This window comes from Lepidochelys kempii, chromosome 13 (genome assembly GCF_965140265.1).
Source record: "Lepidochelys kempii isolate rLepKem1 chromosome 13, rLepKem1.hap2, whole genome shotgun sequence".
Lineage (NCBI taxonomy): Eukaryota > Metazoa > Chordata > Testudines > Cheloniidae > Lepidochelys > Lepidochelys kempii.
The window spans coordinates 4,547,269-4,568,215 of NC_133268.1; the positions used below are offsets into that span (position 1 = coordinate 4,547,269).

Here is a 20,947-nt window from a genome sequence, read left to right on the forward strand (position 1 = left end):
GTTAGACTTGGGTAAAAGCCTTTTGCTGGCCAATCACACCAAAGGACACAGCTTTCCTTCAAAAGTCCTGCAGGACTCAGTGACTCTTGCAAAACCGGTGTCCTCATTAAAACACCACGTTGGAAGAACCAAACTGGCCCACGCCAGAAAAGCATGTAGCAAAGCTGTTGGCGAGCGTAACAGGATCTGGGTGCCTGGGAGAGCCCCCTGTGCAGATCTAATCCCCCTTCTTGGTGGCATGCGCGACAAGGCCGATTAATGAAGGTGGCTAGCCTCCCAGGGGGCTCTGCTGTCCTCTCTTAAGCTGCCCTATTGCTGATATGGAATCCTAGGGAGATTTAGGGGAGAAGGGAAACCACTGTGGACGCTTGAAATGGATAGTTATTGTGGAAGACGAAGCTGCTGTACAAGGATTGCCGGAGAGCTCATTAGAAGCATTTCTTCATGGCTGGCTAGCCAGGCTGGTGTTCCCAGGGCGCTGCACGTCACCGGGAGGTGAGCAAGCCCAGCGTACCATCCAGTCACTGGGTGCTGGGGCTGGGAGCTCTGCCGAACCCCTTTCTGAGAGGGATGCGCTTAGTGGCCTCTGCAGAAGAGTGAGGGGCTGGGAAGCATGAAGGAACCGTATGTCTACACTGCACACGAAACCTGGGCTGTGACCCAGGGCCAGGCCCAGGCCCCCTGGGTCCGACTTGGGTCAGCAAGAACCCAGGACCCGGAGCCTACCACCCTGCTCAGGGGGTGGGTCAGAGCTTGAATCCCATCGTGACTCACGTCCAGGTCCAATCATTTTGCAGTGTGGACGCAGCACAAGCCCAAGACCTGAGTCCGAGGTCTGCGTAGCGCCGTACGGATGCATAGGCACGGCTGTGACCCGCAGGTCCAGCAATTGTAAGCCCAAGTTTACCATGCAGTGAGGATGCTCAAGCACGGGCTTGGAAACACTGAGTCCACAAGCGCTGGTTCCAGAGATGTCTGCGGTGCAGACATACCCTGGAAGGACCCTGTCTTATTTGGACAGCGTGTGGTTATGTGCCAGGCCTTGAGGACAATGTGGGTAAGAGCATAAAAGGGTGGTAGCTGGGGAGAGCCAGATCCACCTGGAGAAAAGATCCCTGCAGCCTGGAACACCCTAGTCTCTCCGCCGCGTGCACCCATGGTCCAGCCATTAGCGATTAGGGGATTAGACTTGGGCAGGGTCTTGCCTCCTCCCACCCTAAAGCAGAATGCTAGAGTTAGAATCATAGAATCATAGAATCATAGAATATCAGGGTTGGAAGGGACCCCAGAAGGTCATCTAGTCCAACCCCCTGCTCAAAGCAGGACCAATTCCCAGTTAAATCATCCCAGCCAGGGCTTTCTCAAGCCTGACCTTAAAAACCTCTAAGGAAGGAGATTCTACCACCTCCCTAGGTAACGCATTCCAGTGTTTCACCACCCTCTTAGTGAAAAAGTTTTTCCTAATATCCAATCTAAACCTCCCCCACTGCAACTTGAGACCATTACTCCTCGTTCTGTCATCTGCTACCATTGAGAACAGTCTAGAGCCATCCTCTTTGGAACCCCCTTTCAGGTAGTTGAAAGCAGCTATCAAATCCCCCCTCATTCTTCTCTTCTGCAGGCTAAACAATCCCAGCTCCCTCAGCCTCTCCTCATAACTCATGTGTTCCAGTCCCCTAATCATTTTTGTTGCCCTTCGCTGGACTCTCTCCAATTTATCCACATCCTTCTTGAAGTGTGGGGCCCAAAACTGGACACAGTACTCCAGATGAGGCCTCACCAATGTCGAATAGTTGGGCCTGAGCGGCACAGCTTGGTCTGTGCACCCAACCCCAAGGGGTTCCCTGGGCTGCCTGACACAGGGGCTCAGCTCCAGTGACGAAGGGCCACCCGGGAGCCGGGGGAAAACCCGTAGGGGTCCCCAGAGCAGGTGGGATGGCACCAGGCCCCCATGCAGATGGAGTGATCTGCAGGGCTTGGGAGCTGAGCTCTTGGATTCTCCCACGGAGTTGGAGGGGAGAGGAGAGGTTTCAGATGGATGGAAACAGAACGACTAATACCAGCCTTGCCAAACTCAGACATTAACACCCATGAACCTGTCCCCCTCTAACATCATGAGATCAACTTAAAAGTCATGAGATTTTGTTTAAATCATAAATTTGGGATCTTTCTATTTGCCTTCTGCTTTTTTAACCTTTAGGGGACACTCCGGTCATCTTTTCAACATTTTCAAGGCAACCCTGAAGGCTAGAAACTCAGGGGAATTCTCACACCGCCACTTGCCTCTAGGAGCAGGGACTTAAATAAATGCATAAGAACGGCCATAGTGGGTCAGACCAAAGGTCCATTTAGCACAGGATCTTGTCTTCTGACAGTGGCCAATGCCAGGTGCCCCAGAGGGAATGAACAGAACAGGTCATCATCAAGTGATCCATCCCCTGTTGCCCATTCCCAGCTTCTGGCAAACTGAGGCTAGGGACACCATCCCTGCCCACAACCTATCATGATACTTGTGATAAAACTGCAATGGTTGGCAGCACTGTAAGACCCCTGAGCCAGATGGGTTCTCAGCCAGCCATGCACGCGCCTCGTGCAGTTAATGGAGCTGCACACGGAGGGCAGGACTGGGCCCAACATTTGGAGCAGTTGTTGGTACAGTATGTTGAAATTTCTGGTTTTCGCTTAGTACCGAACATGATCATACCCCATCACCAATGCTCTGCATGGGGCACACCTCTCCTAAACCCCCAAAGTAGCACCACGCACCCCTCCAGTGCCCATCTGGACAAAAGGGTGCAGAGAAGTTAATGGGACTGGCTCACAGCCACACAGCGAGCTGGTGGCAGCCTCAGGAATAGAACCCAGGAGTCCTGGCTCCCATCCCCCAACTCCGGCAGACGGGGGTTCAAGAGGGGCATGCAAGGGAGGGGTTATAGTGCTCCAGAAGGGTCACTCCATCTCTTCCATACAGGCAGGGAGAGAGAGACCTGCCTGCAGAGGAGACCGGCCATGCATGCAGCTGGGGAGCCCCTCTGGCCCAACAGCTCATTGGCCATTTTACCTGCACTGTGCTGAGGAGCATTGCTAGATCTCAGCTGACACCACGAATGTGGGCTCTCAGCCAGCTGACCCAGAAGAGCCCTTACTATGGTCACTGAGCACCCCCAGCACCTCGAGTCCTTGCTGGAGCCCGGTTCCCCGTTCTGGGCTTTGAATGCTTGGGCGCTGTGACTCAGCAGTGGCACCCAGCTTCCATGCTCAGATTTTCCGTCCTGAGCTGCAGGGGTACGGAGTCCACTGCGGAGACCAAAATGCCCTGTACTGGATCTCTAAGCCATGGCAGTCATCGGCTGCTCCGGGGGGGGGCTGCCGTCCCCCAAGGATGACCTGAGACAGCGGCAGGTGGCTGTGGGGGGCCGAGAGGGGGCCGAGCCCCCCACAAAGATTCTGTTGAAGCTGCTAATATTAATATGACTAAGTAAACCAGGCAATTGAAGCAAATCAGCCTGGGACCTGCAAGAAGCTCCAGCCATCCTGCTCTGTGCATTATTAATAAGAGCCTGGGGCCTGCAATACTTCCGACTAGAGACACACATCCCGGCCCCACACAGCTTCCCTTCTTGATCCTAATCAACCCCTGCAGCCCTCTCCCCACCCACACACACACATGAGTTCCTGTCAAAATCCCAAGTCCCAAGCCTCAGTCCATTTCCTGCCAGGCAGGCCGGCCAATGTACTTGAGCTGGGGTTAGCCAAGAGTAGAACAGAATTAACAAATTAACATAAAAATACTACGTTTTGATTAAAATTGCATGGACAATATCCCCAAAGAGCTTACAGCTTCCAAGCCCTTTCCCTCCACGAGACCCTTCATCCTCCGCTTGGCCTTGCGCAGGGCAGCAGTGCCGTGACTGACGCAAAGAGACGCAGAAGCACAGACAGATCTGACTGTTCATATGCTGAAGGCCTCAGGGAAGATGCAGGGCTTGGAGATCTTACATGTCTTTTTGGAGGGAGCTCACCTGTTCAGTAGGGTAGGGACAGGGCCCAATTTTCCTCTCATGGAACTTATCTGAAGGTTTTATATTGCTGCCCATCACCATAGTATCTGAGCACTTTCCATTGGGCTGCAATGGAGCTATTCCTGATTTACACCAGTGTGAGAAGAGAATCAGGCCCTTTGACTGGCGTTCCTCTTTAACAGCCCTGCAGAGCGTCACAGAAATTAGAGGTTGTAAAGGAGCTGTCGGATCGTCTAATCCATCTGTTGGCCAACACTGGATTGCTCCTTGCTGCACATTGCAAGAGGTTTGGTGAACATTCATAGAATGACTATGAGCATACAAAGCAGTCCACTTTTCATGGCTTCATTGCATTGTGAGGAATGGATTTTCCCCCAGACGCAGGGGGGAAAAGGTGGATTCTATGGCACATAGATGTAAAACTGAAAATTGGCTGGGATTTTGGGGACATTAATGTGCCTCACTCCTACCGGACCCATCACTGGGTTAGTCCCCTTTCTGACCGATGGCTAGTAGGTATGGAGTAATGGGGACTTCAAAGGCTGTTCGACTCTTTTGATTTCTGTGAGCTGTTGCTATTACTTTAGCAAATAAGACAGCTCTCTTGGCCAACTTTGATGGGCCATATAGCTTCACGGAGTGTCATCATCATTGACTGGGGACAACTTCATATGGTATTTTAACACCACACTGCTAGACCTCCATGTTCACAGGCCCTGATACTGCACCTCTAAAGATTTATACGATCTGAAGAGAAACCAGAGTGAGTCAATGGGAGCTTTATCATTGACTTCAGTGAGTGCAAAACACTAGCTCTGTAAGTGATCACAGTCGTTACTAGGACTGGGCAAATAATTCATAACAAATAATTAATTCCACATCTTTTTCTCATTGCAAATTGTCCACAAACAGATTGTGATTTTCCCAAGCTTATTTGTTAATCAGAATTAGTCACTGAATTTCCACTAATAATTCTTTGTCTCTAGCGCCCCCTGAGCAGTTAACAGAGAGTACTAGTGATCGAGTGGTTTTGATTGGGCACAGGTCACATGGTATGTTTCTGGTCCCTGACTGGATAAATGAAAGGTCAAGTTTCTGGTGTAAATAGGAGTCTGAAACTCATGATCTCTGAATAATCAACAACATTTGCTGAAATTCCCAAACATTCCTGCCAGTAAACTCATTTGCTAGACTATCCACGGGGAGCAGACACAAAAGGGGCACATGCAGCCAAAGCAAATTCATTTAAACATTTTAACAAGCGGAAATTAAAATTGCAGTATTTGCCCAGCTGTTGCAATGCTATAGTCTGCAATGATCTTTCTGCTCTGGGGAGAGTGCAGGAGTGGCAGATGGGTGTTGGGTATTTGCACACATTCTCAGCTGCTAGCTGCACCTCTGTGATACCCTTGATATTGCCAGCTGCAGTGCTGTGATGGCTTGCAGGGTGCACCTCTGCGGTGTAGGCACCATATTGGGCTAAAACATCAAAACCTAGTTTAATTTTTCCAATTCCTTACACATGAGAATCTCCAGCTCCCTTCCAGTGACACTTAAATGGTCTCTGTTATGTTCATAACATACACAGAGAGAAATTAGATTAAAAACATAATATACTCTTGCTGGAACACTACTTTATTCAGAACCTAACACACAAGAGTAATGGTCTCAAGTTGCAGTGGGGGATGTTTAGGGTGGATATTAGGAAAAACTTTTTCACTAGGAGGGTGGTGAAGCACTGGAATGGGTTACCTAGGGAGGTGGTGGAATCTCCTTCCTTAGAGGTTTTTAAGATCAGGCTTGACAAAGCCCTGGCTGGGATAATTTAGATGGGGATTCATGGAGGTTAAGTCCATTAATGGCTATTAGTCAGGATGGGTAAGGAATGGTGTCCCTAGCCTCTGTTTGTCAGAGAGTGGAGAAGGATGGCAGGAGAGAGATCACTTGATCATTACCTGTTAGGTTCACTCCCTCTGGGGCACCTGGCATTGGCCACTGTCAGCAGACAGGATACTGGGCTGGATGGACCTTTGGTCTGACCCAGTAAGGCCATTCTTATGTTCTTATGGGATTGGTTCTGCTTTGAGCAGAGGATTGGACTAGATGACCTCCTGAGGTCCCTTCCAACCCTGATATTCTATGATATTCTAAGAACCAAAAACAGAAAGAGACAAAGCAGGCTGCTCCCTATGGCAAGGCACAACTCAACCCATCTTGCTTTAGCCTGGCTCTTTGCAGACTGACTCTGAAGAGTGAAGATCCAGATCACACGCTTCCCTACAGAGCCCCCTAGCCTGCAAGCAAGACCAAGAAGCCCCCTCAGAATTTAGAGTGATTGTTTATAATTTTAACACAGTTTTCAATGCATCACATTCTCCTCTTTAGTGACACTCAGGGGATCATGTCCGTGCCAGCTCCCTGCCAACTAGCAGCCCGCACTGTTGGATGTGTTAATCAGTGGGTGCAGCACTGGGTTCTCCTACTCTGCTTACCACAACACATTAACTTTGGAAATGCAGCTTCCACTCAAGTTGGCGGCCTTTCATTTCCCATGTGTTGTTAGCTGTACTGAACTGTTAAACTATGAGCAAACATAAACCCCACACTCCCACAGGGGCAAAGATTACAGGCTCCTTGATTCTCCTTTCTGTAGCATTTCTGTGGAATTGTTTTGGATTTTAAACAGTCAAAAATTAAAAGGACAAGTCTTTCTTTTGAGATGCCCACAGCCACCCCTGCCCATCACGTGGGGCACTCTGAGACAGTTGTAAGTCCCTCCCGTCTGCATCTCCCCCCGCGTGACACTTCTGAAGTGTGCTGCTTTTCTGGATGTCATCTATACAGGTGCCCTCTGCATCACTACAGAGTCAACAGGCTGGTCCAGTCTATTTTTAAGCTGCAGACGTTCTGAGTATTTTGTGCTGGGCTGTTTAAAAGAAAAAATAGCCTCTTAGCAAACTCTGATTGCATTGAGTCAACAGGGCTCAAGTGCAAGTCTGTTTGCTTTGCACAGAGACAGGGCCAGAGCTGGGTGAATGAGGCATAAGCGTTATCTAGGTATAAATCCCACAAATTTCCTTTGAAGGTACTCACACCTTATTTTAGCCCTTTGTGGGATGATGTGTGCAAGCCTATTTCATTCCCAAGGATGTTCATGGAAAGAGTAATTGTGGATACGCCTATGAAGGAGTACTTTCCGTAGCATTTGGATCAGGAGAGTTCACGCAACCAGCTTGAAAGCTACGCATGAGCAGGGATCCTAGAAAACCATCTGCCATGGAAAAATGTGGAATTTGCATTTTTACAGAGAATCTTTAGTTTTTATATTTTGTGAACAAATAAAAACATAAACAGTGGAACCCCTATTATCTCATCTAATTGGAACAGGAGCCAGACCGGATAATCAAAAATTCAGATAATCAGGAGAATGGGCAGGGCCCGGCCCTGTCGGCTTAAAAATTGTAAATATATCAATAAAATATTGTGTTTAACTGATAGCTCTATATATTGTGGCTAGGGAAACTAAAGTTCAACTTTTCATTTTAATCGCAGAAAAATGTGGATTTTTATGGTTTTTTTCATCAGAGAATTTTGTTTTGTTTTTCAATCACCAAAAACTAGGATACCTGCTCATGAGTCATCCAATCAGGATGCAGCAAGAATACCATGTGACTTAAGTGACCAATCACACAGATATTGCTATGTGAATACTCAAAGTAATTGTTTCTGACTGATTCATATGTTTGAAGACCAGAAGAGGCTATTATACTACAGTCATCCAGTCTGCCCTCTTGCATAACACAGACCACAATATTTCACCCATCTAGTTTAATAACTTGTGGTTAAACTAGAGCATCTTGTTTAGAAAGGCATCCAATTCTGATTTAAATACTTCAAAAGACAGAGAACTTACCACAGCCCTTGGTAAGCCATTTCAGAAGTCAATTACCCTTGCTATTAACATTTTTCATTTTGTTTCCAGTTTTAATTTTATCTACCTTCTGCTTCCAACTATTGGTTCTTGCTCTGCGTAACCTGAAATGTTTACAAAATCACCTGCTGAGTAATATCAAATAATGGGCAAATCCATACAAAAAAGCAAAGCCTATTCCTTTGTTAACCGAAAAAACAGCTAGATTCATAGGATAAATTTTTCACTGCAAATAGTTTGCCCAGCTCTAGATAAGACAATGGGCAGATAAGACGAGCCTTGTTTGGTTTTTGTTTCTGGCCTGAGAAATTTGAGGGTGTACAGCAAATGTGGGTGGAGAAGCCCTGGGCCCAGATACTTAGGACTGATGACACTTCTGACTGCTTTCTGGGTGCATAGGTTTGCCCTATTCACCGAAAGTTACAAAAGAATGGAAAGTCTGAGACATACCAGAGAGACACCCCACAGATGAAAATTCCAGGGTTTGTTTCACAGTTTCTTACCTGCCTGCTAGTTTGTGAAATGTGATATATCAGCCAACTGTTGCAGAAGCAATGCCTGCCTTACCAGGGTGGGGTGTGCAAGGAGGGGGCCAGATGTGATGGTAAAGGAGTGCTGCTGGTACTAATCATGTCACGGAGGCCAGAAAGGCGCCTGCATTTCATGAGCCAGGGCAAGCAGCAGCAATGCCAGGATGCTCCTGGTTAGCAGTTCAGGCTTCAGACCTGGATTATTGTGTGCGGTGGAGAATCAGAATTCAGAACAGAACCCTGGGTGAAAGCTCGAAATGCAAATGAACCAGGGGAAAAAAATATAAACAAACATGGAGGTTTTATAAGGAGTTCTCTAGATGAAGGGTATGAGAGGACACAAAAGCAATGGAATATTGCATCAAAGAACTCTTGATTCTCAGCCCTTAAGCCAGTCTCCTGCCCAGTCCTGCCACCACATCCTGTTGCACCAAACTACCCCGGAGGCTCCACCGCATTATAAATACAGCCAGTGTGAGCTTCATGAACTGTTAGGAGCTTGCCGTTTTGTAGGCTGACAGTCAGGCAAGGCCTTTGGCCACGGCATAGTTTCCCTCAGCCAACATTTCTGAGCTTTACAAAGAGGACTGCCTGTTCTCCCTCGGCTCTGACTGCATCGGCAGTGCAGAAACCAGTCACAGAGGTGGGTGGAGCCAAAGCAGACCAACTAATCAGGGTTCCTCCATATTCCCATAAATGAGGACAAGGCCAGCCCAATGAATGTTTCTTGGTGCTGCTTCTCAGAGGTCACAGTGACCTTATCGAGTGTGTGGATCCTGCATGTTCTCTTTTATGGGTAAGCGTTCTGGCTTCAGTGACTCAGCTCTTTAATTCACAAAGCGAAGCCAATCTCCGGGGGTTTGGCTCTGCCGTTAGTTTTTCTGGCTTGTCCAGTCATCTTATTTGCTGCTGCTAACGTTATCTCCTAGGACACTGGAAGACAGCCCAGTCTGAAGAGAGAACTAAAGCTTCCCCAGTAAGCTCTGAGGCATTGACACTAGCAGAGTCTGGGGACATCTGCAGCCTCCGCTGGGCCCAGAGGCCCTCCTGGTTAAAGCATGTCATTGGGGCACATGTGGTTTCACGGTGCATGGTTTTGATTAGTCCCAAGAATGACCATGTCATTAGTCCTAAGAATGACCTTAAAATGAACTGTCTCCAGCTACCACATTCATCTTGAGGTCTTTCCCCCTGTGATTGACTGGATCCCAGAGGGGAGCATGTCACATGTCCTGGTGACCATTTTCCTAGTTTGCCTCTAATTGTCAGCCATGTCTGCTGGAGAAAATGTCTGAACTCTGCACAGGAAAATATTAATAAAAGAGAGACCGAGAGAGAGAGAGAGAGAGAGAAGGGAGGGAGAGAAGACCCATGAGCAGTTTGGAAACTGTCTCTTTATATTCCAAGCATGCGATTCAGGTTTTCATATCTGTGGTCCACAGTCCATCCCAGAGGTGCTCGGTTCACAGTGTTGGAACAATCTGCCGAACAGACGGCTCGGCTAGGAGACGTTTCCAAAAGAAGCTGGAATAAGGAGGAAAGAGAGAAGAGGATGAACGCCAAGCCTGCAGTGCAATAGCTTAGGGCTTGTCTACACCTGAAACTCTACTGCGGAATGGCTACAGCAGCACCACTATCGTGCTCCTGTGTAAACACCACCTATGCCAAGAGCCCATCGGAGTAGGTAATCCACCCCCTCAGAGGCAGTAGCTAGATCAACGGAAGAATTCTTCTACCCCATCTACACCATGGGCTAGGTCGGCTTAACTATGATTTTTCACACCCCTGAGCGATGTTGCTGGGCTGACCTAATTTTTGAGTGCAGACCAGGCCTTAGAGACCGTGCCCACTGCAAAGCACAGAGAACTTCGCTGCCTCTTTACAGCTATCACAAATGCTGTGCTGCACCCCAGAGAGCCAGCTGTCCCTCACTACTAATGGAAGGGGCCCTTGGCTTAGACTCAGCTTTGCTATGACTTACGTCGGGAATATGGCCCTAAAGGAAGCAGCGTCAGAGAATTCAGTCCTGTATTGTTCCAAGTTTCCTCCTCTATTCCCTTGCAGTCCTCATTTTGGGCTTGAGCCTTGAGAAATCCTGGGAGAGCAGGCTAAGGCACCATGGAGGGTCCCCGGCTGTGGCTTGGGTCTAAGACAGTGTTGCAAAAGGAACAATGGCATTGCCTGTGTCAGCGGAAGGAGCTGACTGATGCTTTCTGCTAATCTCCAAGAAAGCAGAAGCTCCACAGTGTAGCTGAGCCCTGTTCTGTAGTGACGATGCCAAGGGCAGAAGAATGGTTCTCATGCCTGGGATCCTAGGTAGTACTTAATGGGGGTTGCTTTTGGGAGGAGGTCACCTATCCCCAGGGAACTGACATCATCAAACCGATTGCATGCAGGCCACCACATAGCCATTGGCCACAACAACTGTCAGTCAGAGCCGACCCGGGCTGGATTCGAACTGGTGACCTACAGACGAAACATGCCACAATCCATTACCTAGCCCAAGCCATCTGACCCTTTTCCCCTTTCAGGCCCCAAGAATGTTGGCATTTACCCAATGACGGCAGAGCAAGGCACGTACCACTGCAGTCACCAAAGGATTCATGGCTGCTGCTTCACAGCCCCTCCTCGCCCTCCCAAGTACCTTGGCTGAGCAGCTGTAGGTTCCGGACCTCCTCCCGCACCTGGAGTTGCAGGACTTGCTGGAGGACCTCCTGCCGCTGAGACTCGTGAATAATGCCCATACGCTGCAGCTTCTCTGCGTTCAGCCGCAACAGTGCCCGACCTGCCGAATGCAAGCGAAGAGACAGCGCTCATTCAGAATGACGGAGCAAGATAGCTCTGACTCGCATCAGCGGTGAAATGGTGAGTGCTTAGGAAAGCCAGGCGCTGGGAACACCGGCCAGATTCCATAGGCAGGCGCTGGGTTAACCACTGTTGGAGTTGGTGGGTGTAGCAGCTGCCAGGATGGATGTAAAAAAGCCACTAAACTCCTTCCTATAACCAGATAGCTGAAACAATAGGAGCCACCACCAAAAACAGGCATTTGGCAAGGCTTGAGTAAAAATTGAAGTCTGAGGCCCAAGGGGTTTCCCTGGGAACTGTCATGGCAAACACAGGGGCTGGGGCATTGATTGGTGGAGCTGTGGGTGTCTGGGTGTCTCAGAGACACAGGAAGTAGACCAGAGAAGCAGGGTGAGAAGCAGCAGAAAGCCAAGGACGCTGTCAGAAAAAGCACTAGCAACGTGGCCCTGAGAAAAGCTAAGAGAGAGCTTTTGGGCTAAGCGGTGGCTGGAAAAGGGGCTCAGAACAAAGACGCCATCTCTTGTTATTTGATTCCTGCTGGTTTAGGGAAACAGGACTTTGTACATTCTATGCAAATCAACAGGACTGCATCAGAGAATCACCTGATTCCATCACCAATTTCTCCTCCTAACTGGAACAGCCCACAAGACCTTGAATTTTTGGCTAACCACTTGGGTCAAAAGGTGCATGCTTCCAACAGGCAGCCATCAGGAAGAGTCCTAGCACAGTGAGGCCAGGTACCCAAACAGGCTTCAAAAGTGCCCCATGAGTAACGGCCACATGATCAAGCTGAAAACATCAAACATCCACACATATAACTTGGCATTTGTATCTGCTAATGGGGAGGGGCATGTTGAAAATTCATCCCCCAAATGCAGAACAAATAAGAACCTGAATTCCGTTAATCAGAAAGGCAAGAAGGGCGGAGGGGAAGAAATGGTGACAAATGCAGCCCCCTCCAGCAGTGATCACCTAACACAGCTACGCAACAGCCTCAGCAGCAACCCTACAATACAAAAGAATTATACCAGAGATGCACACATGTAGTGTTAGCTGCTGCCTTATCATGTTCTTAGGCTGAATCGTAATGCACCTCCAGTAAGACTGTTCGGAAATTGAATTGTATATTGATGACTCTCCCCAGCTCCCTTCATGGGGAGAGTCTCAGTCCGGCACTGACAAGATTTATGTCTCTGTCAAAATGACTTCTGTGGCCGGCAGTAAGTGCTCTATTGCTCAGAGCCTCGTGCAAGGAGTACAGGAGCCTGGGCTGTACCTAGGGCCTATTCCAGGTGGTCATGGAAAGTAAAATCAGGAACGGGGGGAGGTGTTTTTCTGCAAATAAAGCCATGCTGGCACGCTTGTTCCCAGCAGGGGGTTTACTGTTGAATGCACAACTGCCAGTGTGTATTGCCACTCAGTGTAAACATTCCATTTGTGGGTTCAGTGAGCCTGCCCTAGAGGGTAACCCGCGGGGCTCTCCCACGACACAGCTGCAAGGGCTGTGCGAGTACTCACACAAGGCTAGGACCATCTTCTGTCTCAGCAAAAGATCTAGTCACTCACCCTGCTTGTTAAGGGCTGGGCTAAATCAAACAGAACCTAACAGTCACTGGGCACCCTTCACCATCCTCTGGCATTCCTGAAAAGGACAACTCTCAGTTGTCAGACAGTGGCATGGTGGGAGCCCTAATCTTAAAGTTTGGGTCAAGGGCTTGCCCCTCAGATCACGTAATCCCTAAAGGCAGGAGCTTTCTATTTGTCAGCTCCATCTCCTGCATTAGGACATATTGTTTGGAATGCCCCGGCTCCGCTCTTCTCTGGTATACTGGCAATGTGAGGAGTTAAATTAGAAGTACCCATCAGAACACATTAACGTTCTCATCAGCGCTTTTAGTCACAGCCATTCTCCTCCAGTCCAGGGGCTATCAGAAGAGGGGTTTTACAGCCAGCTTTTGTCCCTGCCTCCCAGAGTACATTTGCTAATTCTTCCTTTATTTCCGATGCAAGGACTTGGGTGAGCTGTTACATTAGAGCCGTATCATTCCTCTAGGGCATGAGACAAAGGCATACAGCTTCCCATCTCACTCGCTCCCTTCCCCGCTGCCTTCTCCTGGCAAAGCATGGTATTATCCATCTCTGCCTCACAAAGCAGGCTGCAGACTAGTGGTTCTGTGTGAGGTAGAGAGGGAGAAAAAAGAGGCCGGGACTGAGTCAATTATGTTTGCTTTGTGGGGACTTGATTCATTTTCTGGGTGTCCTCTCAGAGAGACACACCCGTGGAGCGGACACTACTTTGACTACCAACACCCAGCTGGCTAATTGAAAACTTTAAAATATTAATTCTGCAGCTTCGCTTACTGTCTTTCTTGATGTTCTTCTACAAACATCCCTTTGTTCTTCAGATCAAACAGCCCCTGATTTACTATTTTAGGATACCCTGCTGCAGTCTAACACCTGAAAAAAGTGTAATTTATGTGACCTTATCAGGTACCTCGATATTAAATACATATGTAAGCAATAACACCTGGCCAGATGTGCAGTGTTACCAATACCTGCATAATGTGGGTAGATTGTGCAATATGAGGCTGAAGATCAAAGACCCTTTAACCGCTTGAGAACGGCAGGTATTTACTATAATGAAACTTCTTGAACTAGGTTATTGCTTTGCTTTGTTGTTATTTCTGGAGCAGGGAAAGAGCTGGTGTTGACTACCTTTCTGTAACAAACTAATGAGCCCTGGCCTTTGTGGTTATTCCCAGTGACAGCTTGGCTACAACCTTCATCAGCTGATTAGAGTCCTCCTTTGGTAATGCTAATTTAGCCATCCATTGAAATGAAAGGGATTCATGTGTACGCATTCCAGGGCAGAACTTTGTCTATAGTATGTGTGTGTGGGACATAGGACAGTAGCAGAATCTCAGATCTGAAGCCTTTGAGAGTTTGAGGGAGAAGTGGGTGGATCCTCACATATTAACCCACTGCCTAGGGCTTTGGTTCTAGGTTGGATCCAGAACTGGGAGAGGTCTCTGGTATTTTCTGGTTTCTGTTTGGATGTAGCAAAATCTTGCGAGAACAGTCGCTGATGAGATTTTGGCTGAAGATGGTGGAAGTGTTACTACAACTGCTGATCTCACTAGATTTACGTCTTCCGAGATGGGCAAAATATCAGGATATCAGCAGAGCTGGCTTCATTTATTTTTCTTAAAACAAAAAATGGCCCTTTTTAGAAAACAAAGAAATTCACAAAAAGCTGGTGACTTTTTTAAGCTTGTCTTCTTTTGCAAATTTTTTCACAACACTTTATCAAAAGCATTATCCAAATATTTTTATGTATTGAAAACTGGTTTTGATGAAAATAGATTAAAATGTTTTGCAAAAACAAAACAAAATACATTTTAAAAATCCCAGACAATGAAAAAAATAGGTCTGTTTTGAATGCTGCAAAACAGAAACAACTTAGACATTTTGAAATTGTTTGCAAAAAACAATTTGTTAAGATTTTTATCCAGCTGATATTATCATAGTCGATAGTTTGGGTCAACGTTCTTGCAAGAACAGCTTATGAGATTTTGCAACTGTTGATTTCTAATACACCACCTAGGCATGATTTGCCTTGTAGATGCATCTGAACTCAACCTAAACCTAAGTAAACTGAATTTGAATATATAGAACAGAGCAAACTGTCCCATTCACACATTATGTACATTCTGCAAAATGTTCCTTAGCTTTAGTTCCACGTTTTGCTCATATTTGAGGTGCAGAGGGCCCACTTTCTGGTGTATCATTGGGTTAAAGGCTTTTGATGGCATTTTCAGCCTCTTCCTTGGCTGCTGCAGAATGAAAAGGTGAACAAGTTCCCATGTCTAACCCTGCAGCTTTTGGCATGCAATGCAATCAGCAACAAATGATGAGGTAGGAAATGGATATTATGAGGAACAGGAAATTTGTTTAATATTTAATCCTCAATCATCTCTGCATTTCTACTGACTTTTCCAGTCACTTCCATTTTTTTTTGGTCACATCAGGCTCCTTATTAATATTATATGAGATGATGAGTCTACTTGCTGCATTGAGCAGAGCAATAAACAGCAAGGCAGATAGGAAGAATGGCTTAGTAACTAGGGAACAAGATAAGGACTCAGAGGACCTGGGTTCAATGCCTGACTCTTGGGCCAGTCATTTAATTGAACCTAGCCTCAGTCCCACTTCTATAGACTGGGATTAATATTTTCCTACCTCTCAGGGGTGGTGTGGGGGATAAAAGTCTCTGACTCATTACCAGGTGCTCAGATACAACAGTGGAGAACCTAGCTACTCAGACTCTGGAGTGACAGGATTCTAAAGAGGACAGCCTTCTGTTCACTCGTTTCCTCTTTTCACACAAAACCCACAGCCGCCTAAATTCTGAACTGGGAAAGAAACTGGAAATGGTTAAATTGTGCTGTTAAAATAGTAAGCCCTGACTCTTGTTTATTAAAGAAATAAGGTGGGGGAGGTGATAGCTTTGATTGGACTGACTTCTGTTGATTGAAAAGGCAAGCTTTTGATCTTACACAGAGCAATTCCTCAGGTCTGGGAAAGGTACTCAGAGGGTCACAGTGGAACAGATTGTTAAACTTAAGGAGTTAACACATGTTGCAAGAGACCATTCAAGGTGAAGTGGGCAGCTAACACCTCTGCAGATGCAGGACAAAGAGGGTTAGTGTGTTATACAGATTGTTATAATGAGCCATAAATCCAGTGTCTGTTACTGAGTCCATGATTTTTAATGTCTAGCACAGTTATGAATGTAAGCTCCCAGGCTTGTCTTTTGAAGGTGTTGTGCAGGTTTCCTTTGAGGATGAGGAAGGAGATCAGATATGGAGTGTGCACCTTTCCCAGACCTGAAGAAAAGCTCTGTGGAGCTTGAAAGCTTGTCTCTTTCTCCAACAGAAGTTGGTCCAATAAAAGATATTCCCTCACCCGCCTTGTCTCTCTGATATCCTGGGACCAACACGGCCACAGCTACACTGCAAACAACAATGGAAGATCCGTCTTCCACGATGTCACCTTCAGGTGCCTAGACAGATACTTGAACATAAGATCTTGCCTTACAGTTTATTTTAAAAGACTGCTGTGACATCCTGACAAAGCCCCTAGCCCTTCTCAGAACCCGTCAGCTTAAAGAGATTGTGGCTAAGGAGCTCCTCCCAGGTGTTGATTAGCAGAGGGCCAGGAAGAAAGTCGGCTGATTAGAGCCGGTTTTAGCATTCTGGGGTGGGAGTGTGAAGCAGTTTTTGCTGCTGCCTCTTCTCATGCTCCCCATGGCTGCCTGAGCAGGGAAATGGGAGAGAAACTTACTTAAAGAAAGAAAAGTAGCTGAAATTTCCCTTTAAATCAGGGATGTCAAAGCCCTCATGGGACCCAAAGACCAACTTTGCCTGTCAAAAGACAGTCCCCCTGCAGTGTAAGCTAGGGTTTTAAATGGCCTGGGCTTTGGGTGCAGACAGATCAGAGCTGGGCCCAGCACCCTACCCTACAGAGGCATGACTCTGGCTTGATTCATAGAGGTAGGGGTCTCGTGCAGAGTTCGGATCTGGGGGTTGATTCCAAACCCCTGGGCCCTGAAATGGTATTTGGATCAAGGGGTTTGGCTGAAGGCTCCCCTCTAGCTCTGAGTGTGGTGTTAGCTACAGGTGAGGACTGAGCTGTCTTGAGGGAGAGGTGTTGGGGAAACGTGAATCACATTCGGCTAGTTCTGTTAATAAACCAAACCACCTGTACGCAACAACCACCGAAAGTCTTTACTCATCATCAGCATTTTTCAATTAGTACCAGCTGGAGAGGGAGCATCTACTGTACCTGTGATAGCGTGATGGGAAAAGGCCTCCACATAGATGAGATAGTTATGGGGACAGTGTTTCTTTAGCCATCTGCACACATCCTGTTGGGTCCATAACACCACCGGCTTGGTAAGGCTGCCTAGCGTGGGGCTGGTATGGTAAATGCCATAGTGATCACAGGGACGACTCTACAGAGGTTTGGAAGCAGGAAACAGAGAAAGGGGAGGGTGTTAATGGACTTCAGTACCACCAGGAAGAAAAAACTCAGCCATGGGATGAACAGAGGCCAGGCTGAAACATCTCTGGAGAAGAGAGGTGCTTGGATAGTCTGGAAGGGAGAACCCCACAGTCGGTAGCAGGAATGCCTGCATAACATTGCCCAAGATACTTTGTAAGATCATCCTAACCCTCCTAATGGTCTTTTTCTTATTGGCGTGTCCAGAAGCAGCCACAGGCGAGTTGTAGGAAACCATGCATGGACGGAAGCTAACAAACCAACTGCAGAAGGGAGAGAGGAGAACTTGGATCCATGGCAAGCCTGTTGACCACACCCCAGCTGCATATTCTACTCCTGCATTGTCCTGTCTTTCCCAGAAAGCAGGCATTCAGGAAGGATGCTGCATTGCATGGGCATGCTATGACTGCTGCTTACTGTACTAATCAGGATAATTTCCCTGTCAGTCTGTCCTCCCCACATCTGCTCTCTCCACCCATTACCTCATCCTGTGTTTAGACTGTAAGCTGTGTGGGACAGGGACCATCTTTCCCTCTTTGTATGCACAGTGGCTAGCACAACGGGGTGCAGAACAGGGCTCCTAGGTTGCCTACATACAGACTAATACTAACAATATGGCAACATTTGTCTCAGAAGCATTGTCGCTCATGGTACTGCCCTGACTGAGAGGTACTGCCAGGAGCAATGCAAACACCGCTTGTCTTCGTTCAGTGCACAGGCAGATAGCACCTGTGCTCAGCTGCTCGCCAGTAAGCACCTTCACAACTTACTGCTGCTTTTCAAACAGTCAAGGCCCAGCTGCACCTATATTTAAAAAAAAGTCTTTGCAAGAGCACTCCAGCAACGTGCTCGGAGCTGCATGGGCAAACGGGGTAAATGCACCTGCACGTGGCGAGTGAGGCGTGACCCAGCCTCGTTAGCCCTCGGAGGTGCACTCGTCCGATTTGCACCCATAATCACGGAGGCTCTTTCGCCAGAGCGTTTCTTGAACAAGAGCCTCCGAGAGGAGAGAAAAGCGCAGGCAGGCTCCCAAGAGTAACTGCAACCTGAGCCCCACAAAGCCTATCAAGCCAATACTCTGACCTCCCCCAAACAAATAACTCTGTCATCTCTCTTCCCTCCATATCCACCAGTCCCAGCACCTTCCCCTGCAGGCTGCCAATCACTATCAGTGGTGAGGATTGTTTGCGGGAGGCACCTGTCCAGAGAGGATGGGGCTGAGACCCGCCCAACTCCTGACACAGGGTGCAGACAGTTTATTATCAGCATCGCCCTCTGGTGGATGAGAACCAGCAACCCAGGGCCTAAAGGCGATCTCTCCAATTGCCGGTCCTTGAGCCACCTGTGACGGGTTTCCCCTGGGATGCTATCTGGAACTGGAGTACTACTGAGCCCTCTGACCCACCAGCCTGGGCTTCCTCTCACACTGTGCTGCTGTGACAAATTGCAAAGCCCTCCAAGCTTTGCACTTTCACCAGTATTTACACAGGTAGGGACATGCCCAGCTGCAGTCACATGCAGGCTCTCTAACTACCAGCTTGCCCGCCTAGGACTCAGAGCAGTACCGTCCTGCCTTGGTCAAACCTGGCCAAATCTGGTTTAATACCCGGTCCGCCTCGCCCTCAACGTGAAGAAGACCGTGCACACTTTTGGTAACCAAACGGAGATTTTTCCCAGATACCTTAGTCAAATGCAAACTGGTTTGGATTAAACCACAAAATAAGTTTATTAACTACAAAAGGATAGATTTTAAGTGATAGCCAACAGATCAAAGCAGATTACCTAGTAAATAAACAAAACCACAAACTGGGTTTAACATACTAGATAGGTAGGATATGAATTAGCAAATTTTCACCCTGAGTGATAAACAGGTTGGCAGATTCTTAAGGCACAAGCTGCCTTGGCTTTGCTGGCTGGGTTTCCCAGGTTTTCATACATAGGCTAGAAATCCCTTTAGCCTGGGACCTCACTTCCCCCAGTTCAGTCTTTGTTCCTCAGGTGTTTCCAGGTGTGTTGTTGTAGGGAGAGTGAGATACCATCACAATGTCATTTCCCCCTTTTTATATCTTCTTCCCCTTGCTGGAAAGCTTTTTTGCTGTGACCTGGGTCAGACAGTTCCCATTGGGTAGTGCTATCTCTGAGAGGTTTCTATTGTGCCCAGTTTCTGGGGTACTCCTTGTGTGCATTTCCTCAATAAGCCATTAACATTGTTTGGCCTTTTTATTGTTGTACGTGAAAGGCTGCTTGTGGGTGTTTTCAACCTCCAACATATTTTGGTAACACACACATAGCCAAACTCCATAACTTCACATATGATGATAACACATACAATCCAATGAGATATCACTGTCCAGCAGACAAGACTTTGAGAATGATACCTCACAAGGCATACTTCGTACAAAACATATCCTAATTACCTGACAATGGTGAATAAGGGGGTGCCAGGATGTCACACCACCCACTCCCCTGCTGTGTGTGATTTAATGCCGGCATGGCTGCTGCATCTTCCCCTGGATAAACAGGAGAGCTCCATCTTTTTGAATTCTCATTTCATCTCTGTGACGGGGGCTTGATGGGGGTGCGGGGGATGGAAGGGGGGGGTCTGTCACGGGCTATTTCCTTCCCTTTCACAGAAGAGCGTATGTGACGTTCCCGGGAACCGTTCTGTGAAGATGCCCCAGCCAGCCGTGACTTTGCTAGTTAGGAATCCAATTACAACGAATGCTCAGGGCCGTTACACACTAATGCACAGGCCAGAAAGCACTTATTTATTCCTTCCCCCTGCCTCCACCTGCCCTGAAAGCCTCAGTCACACATAGTACTAGGAGATGATAGCTCCTTCCTCAGCTCCCTTCCCGGGGAGGGTTGCACCCAAAGGCAAGTAGCAATGAGCTCCCAGGTCTAGCTGTTACAGGGCTCATCCAGGACCTTCTGCACCCACCCAGGGGATCAGCTGCAAAATCAGCCGCCCTCTCCAGTGTGTTCCCTAGGTCCAGTGGGGAGGAAAAGCAGTGGTGCAGGGTCACTGTAGTGGCAGGATCATTTAGGGGACAGGGTTAATCTCCAAATCACTAGATGTTAGCCCTGACCAAAGGGGACCTGAATGCTTACATGCCCCACTGAGCAAGCCAGGGCATTTCCCAGCAGTGCCTGGTGCCTTGCTGTCCCCGTAGGAATTGCCGGAGCAGAGCAGTCATGCACCGAGTTTCACATCCCATCTCTGAGAGCTGCCAGTGCCAGATGAATCAGAGGAAGGTGCAAACCCCATCCATGGGGGCTGCTTGCTCATGGGGAAGTCACTTCCCTGCCCTGGCAATTAGAGGTTGGCTCATCCCCTGATGCAGGAAAGAGTCTCTCTTATGTATTTTCCATAAACTTTTCAGCAGAGTGCAGCTCCACCCAGCAGGTAGCAAGACCTCCAGGAGCCCTCACACTCACCCCTTCTCTGAGAGAGGGTCTGGCTCCCGAAGCCAGGGCGCAAGACTCCCCAGTTGCTGTCCTAAAGCAGCAGGGCTGAGTGTGCGGCACCACGTGTGACCTGGAAACAATAACAACAGGCTGGGACTTGCCCCCCGCCCCGGTGCTCAGTCCCATGGTTT

At 48.0% G+C, this 20,947-nt stretch overlaps 1 protein-coding gene across 2 annotated transcripts in view; it reads right to left on the reverse strand.

Annotated features, from left to right (window-relative positions):
• Window positions 1–1,557: 1,557 nt before the first annotated feature.
• SAMD10 (sterile alpha motif domain containing 10) overlaps window positions 1,558–20,947 on the reverse strand; it is a 46,862-nt gene continuing 27,472 nt past the window's right edge. Inside the window, exons 3-6 of one of the 2 annotated variants that reach the window (XR_012154632.1) lie at window positions 17,133–17,301; window positions 11,128–11,268; window positions 10,465–10,629; window positions 1,558–10,007 (exon numbers count right to left, since the gene is read on the reverse strand). Coding sequence is in view for 1 of the 2 variants with exons in the window: in XM_073308983.1 (XP_073165084.1) it covers window positions 9,985–10,007; window positions 11,128–11,268; window positions 17,133–17,301 (333 nt within the window). In the remaining variant the exon portion in view is untranslated. The remainder of the gene's footprint in view (window positions 10,008–10,464; window positions 10,630–11,127; window positions 11,269–17,132; window positions 17,302–20,947) is intronic. The other variant, XM_073308983.1, reaches the window with a different exon arrangement.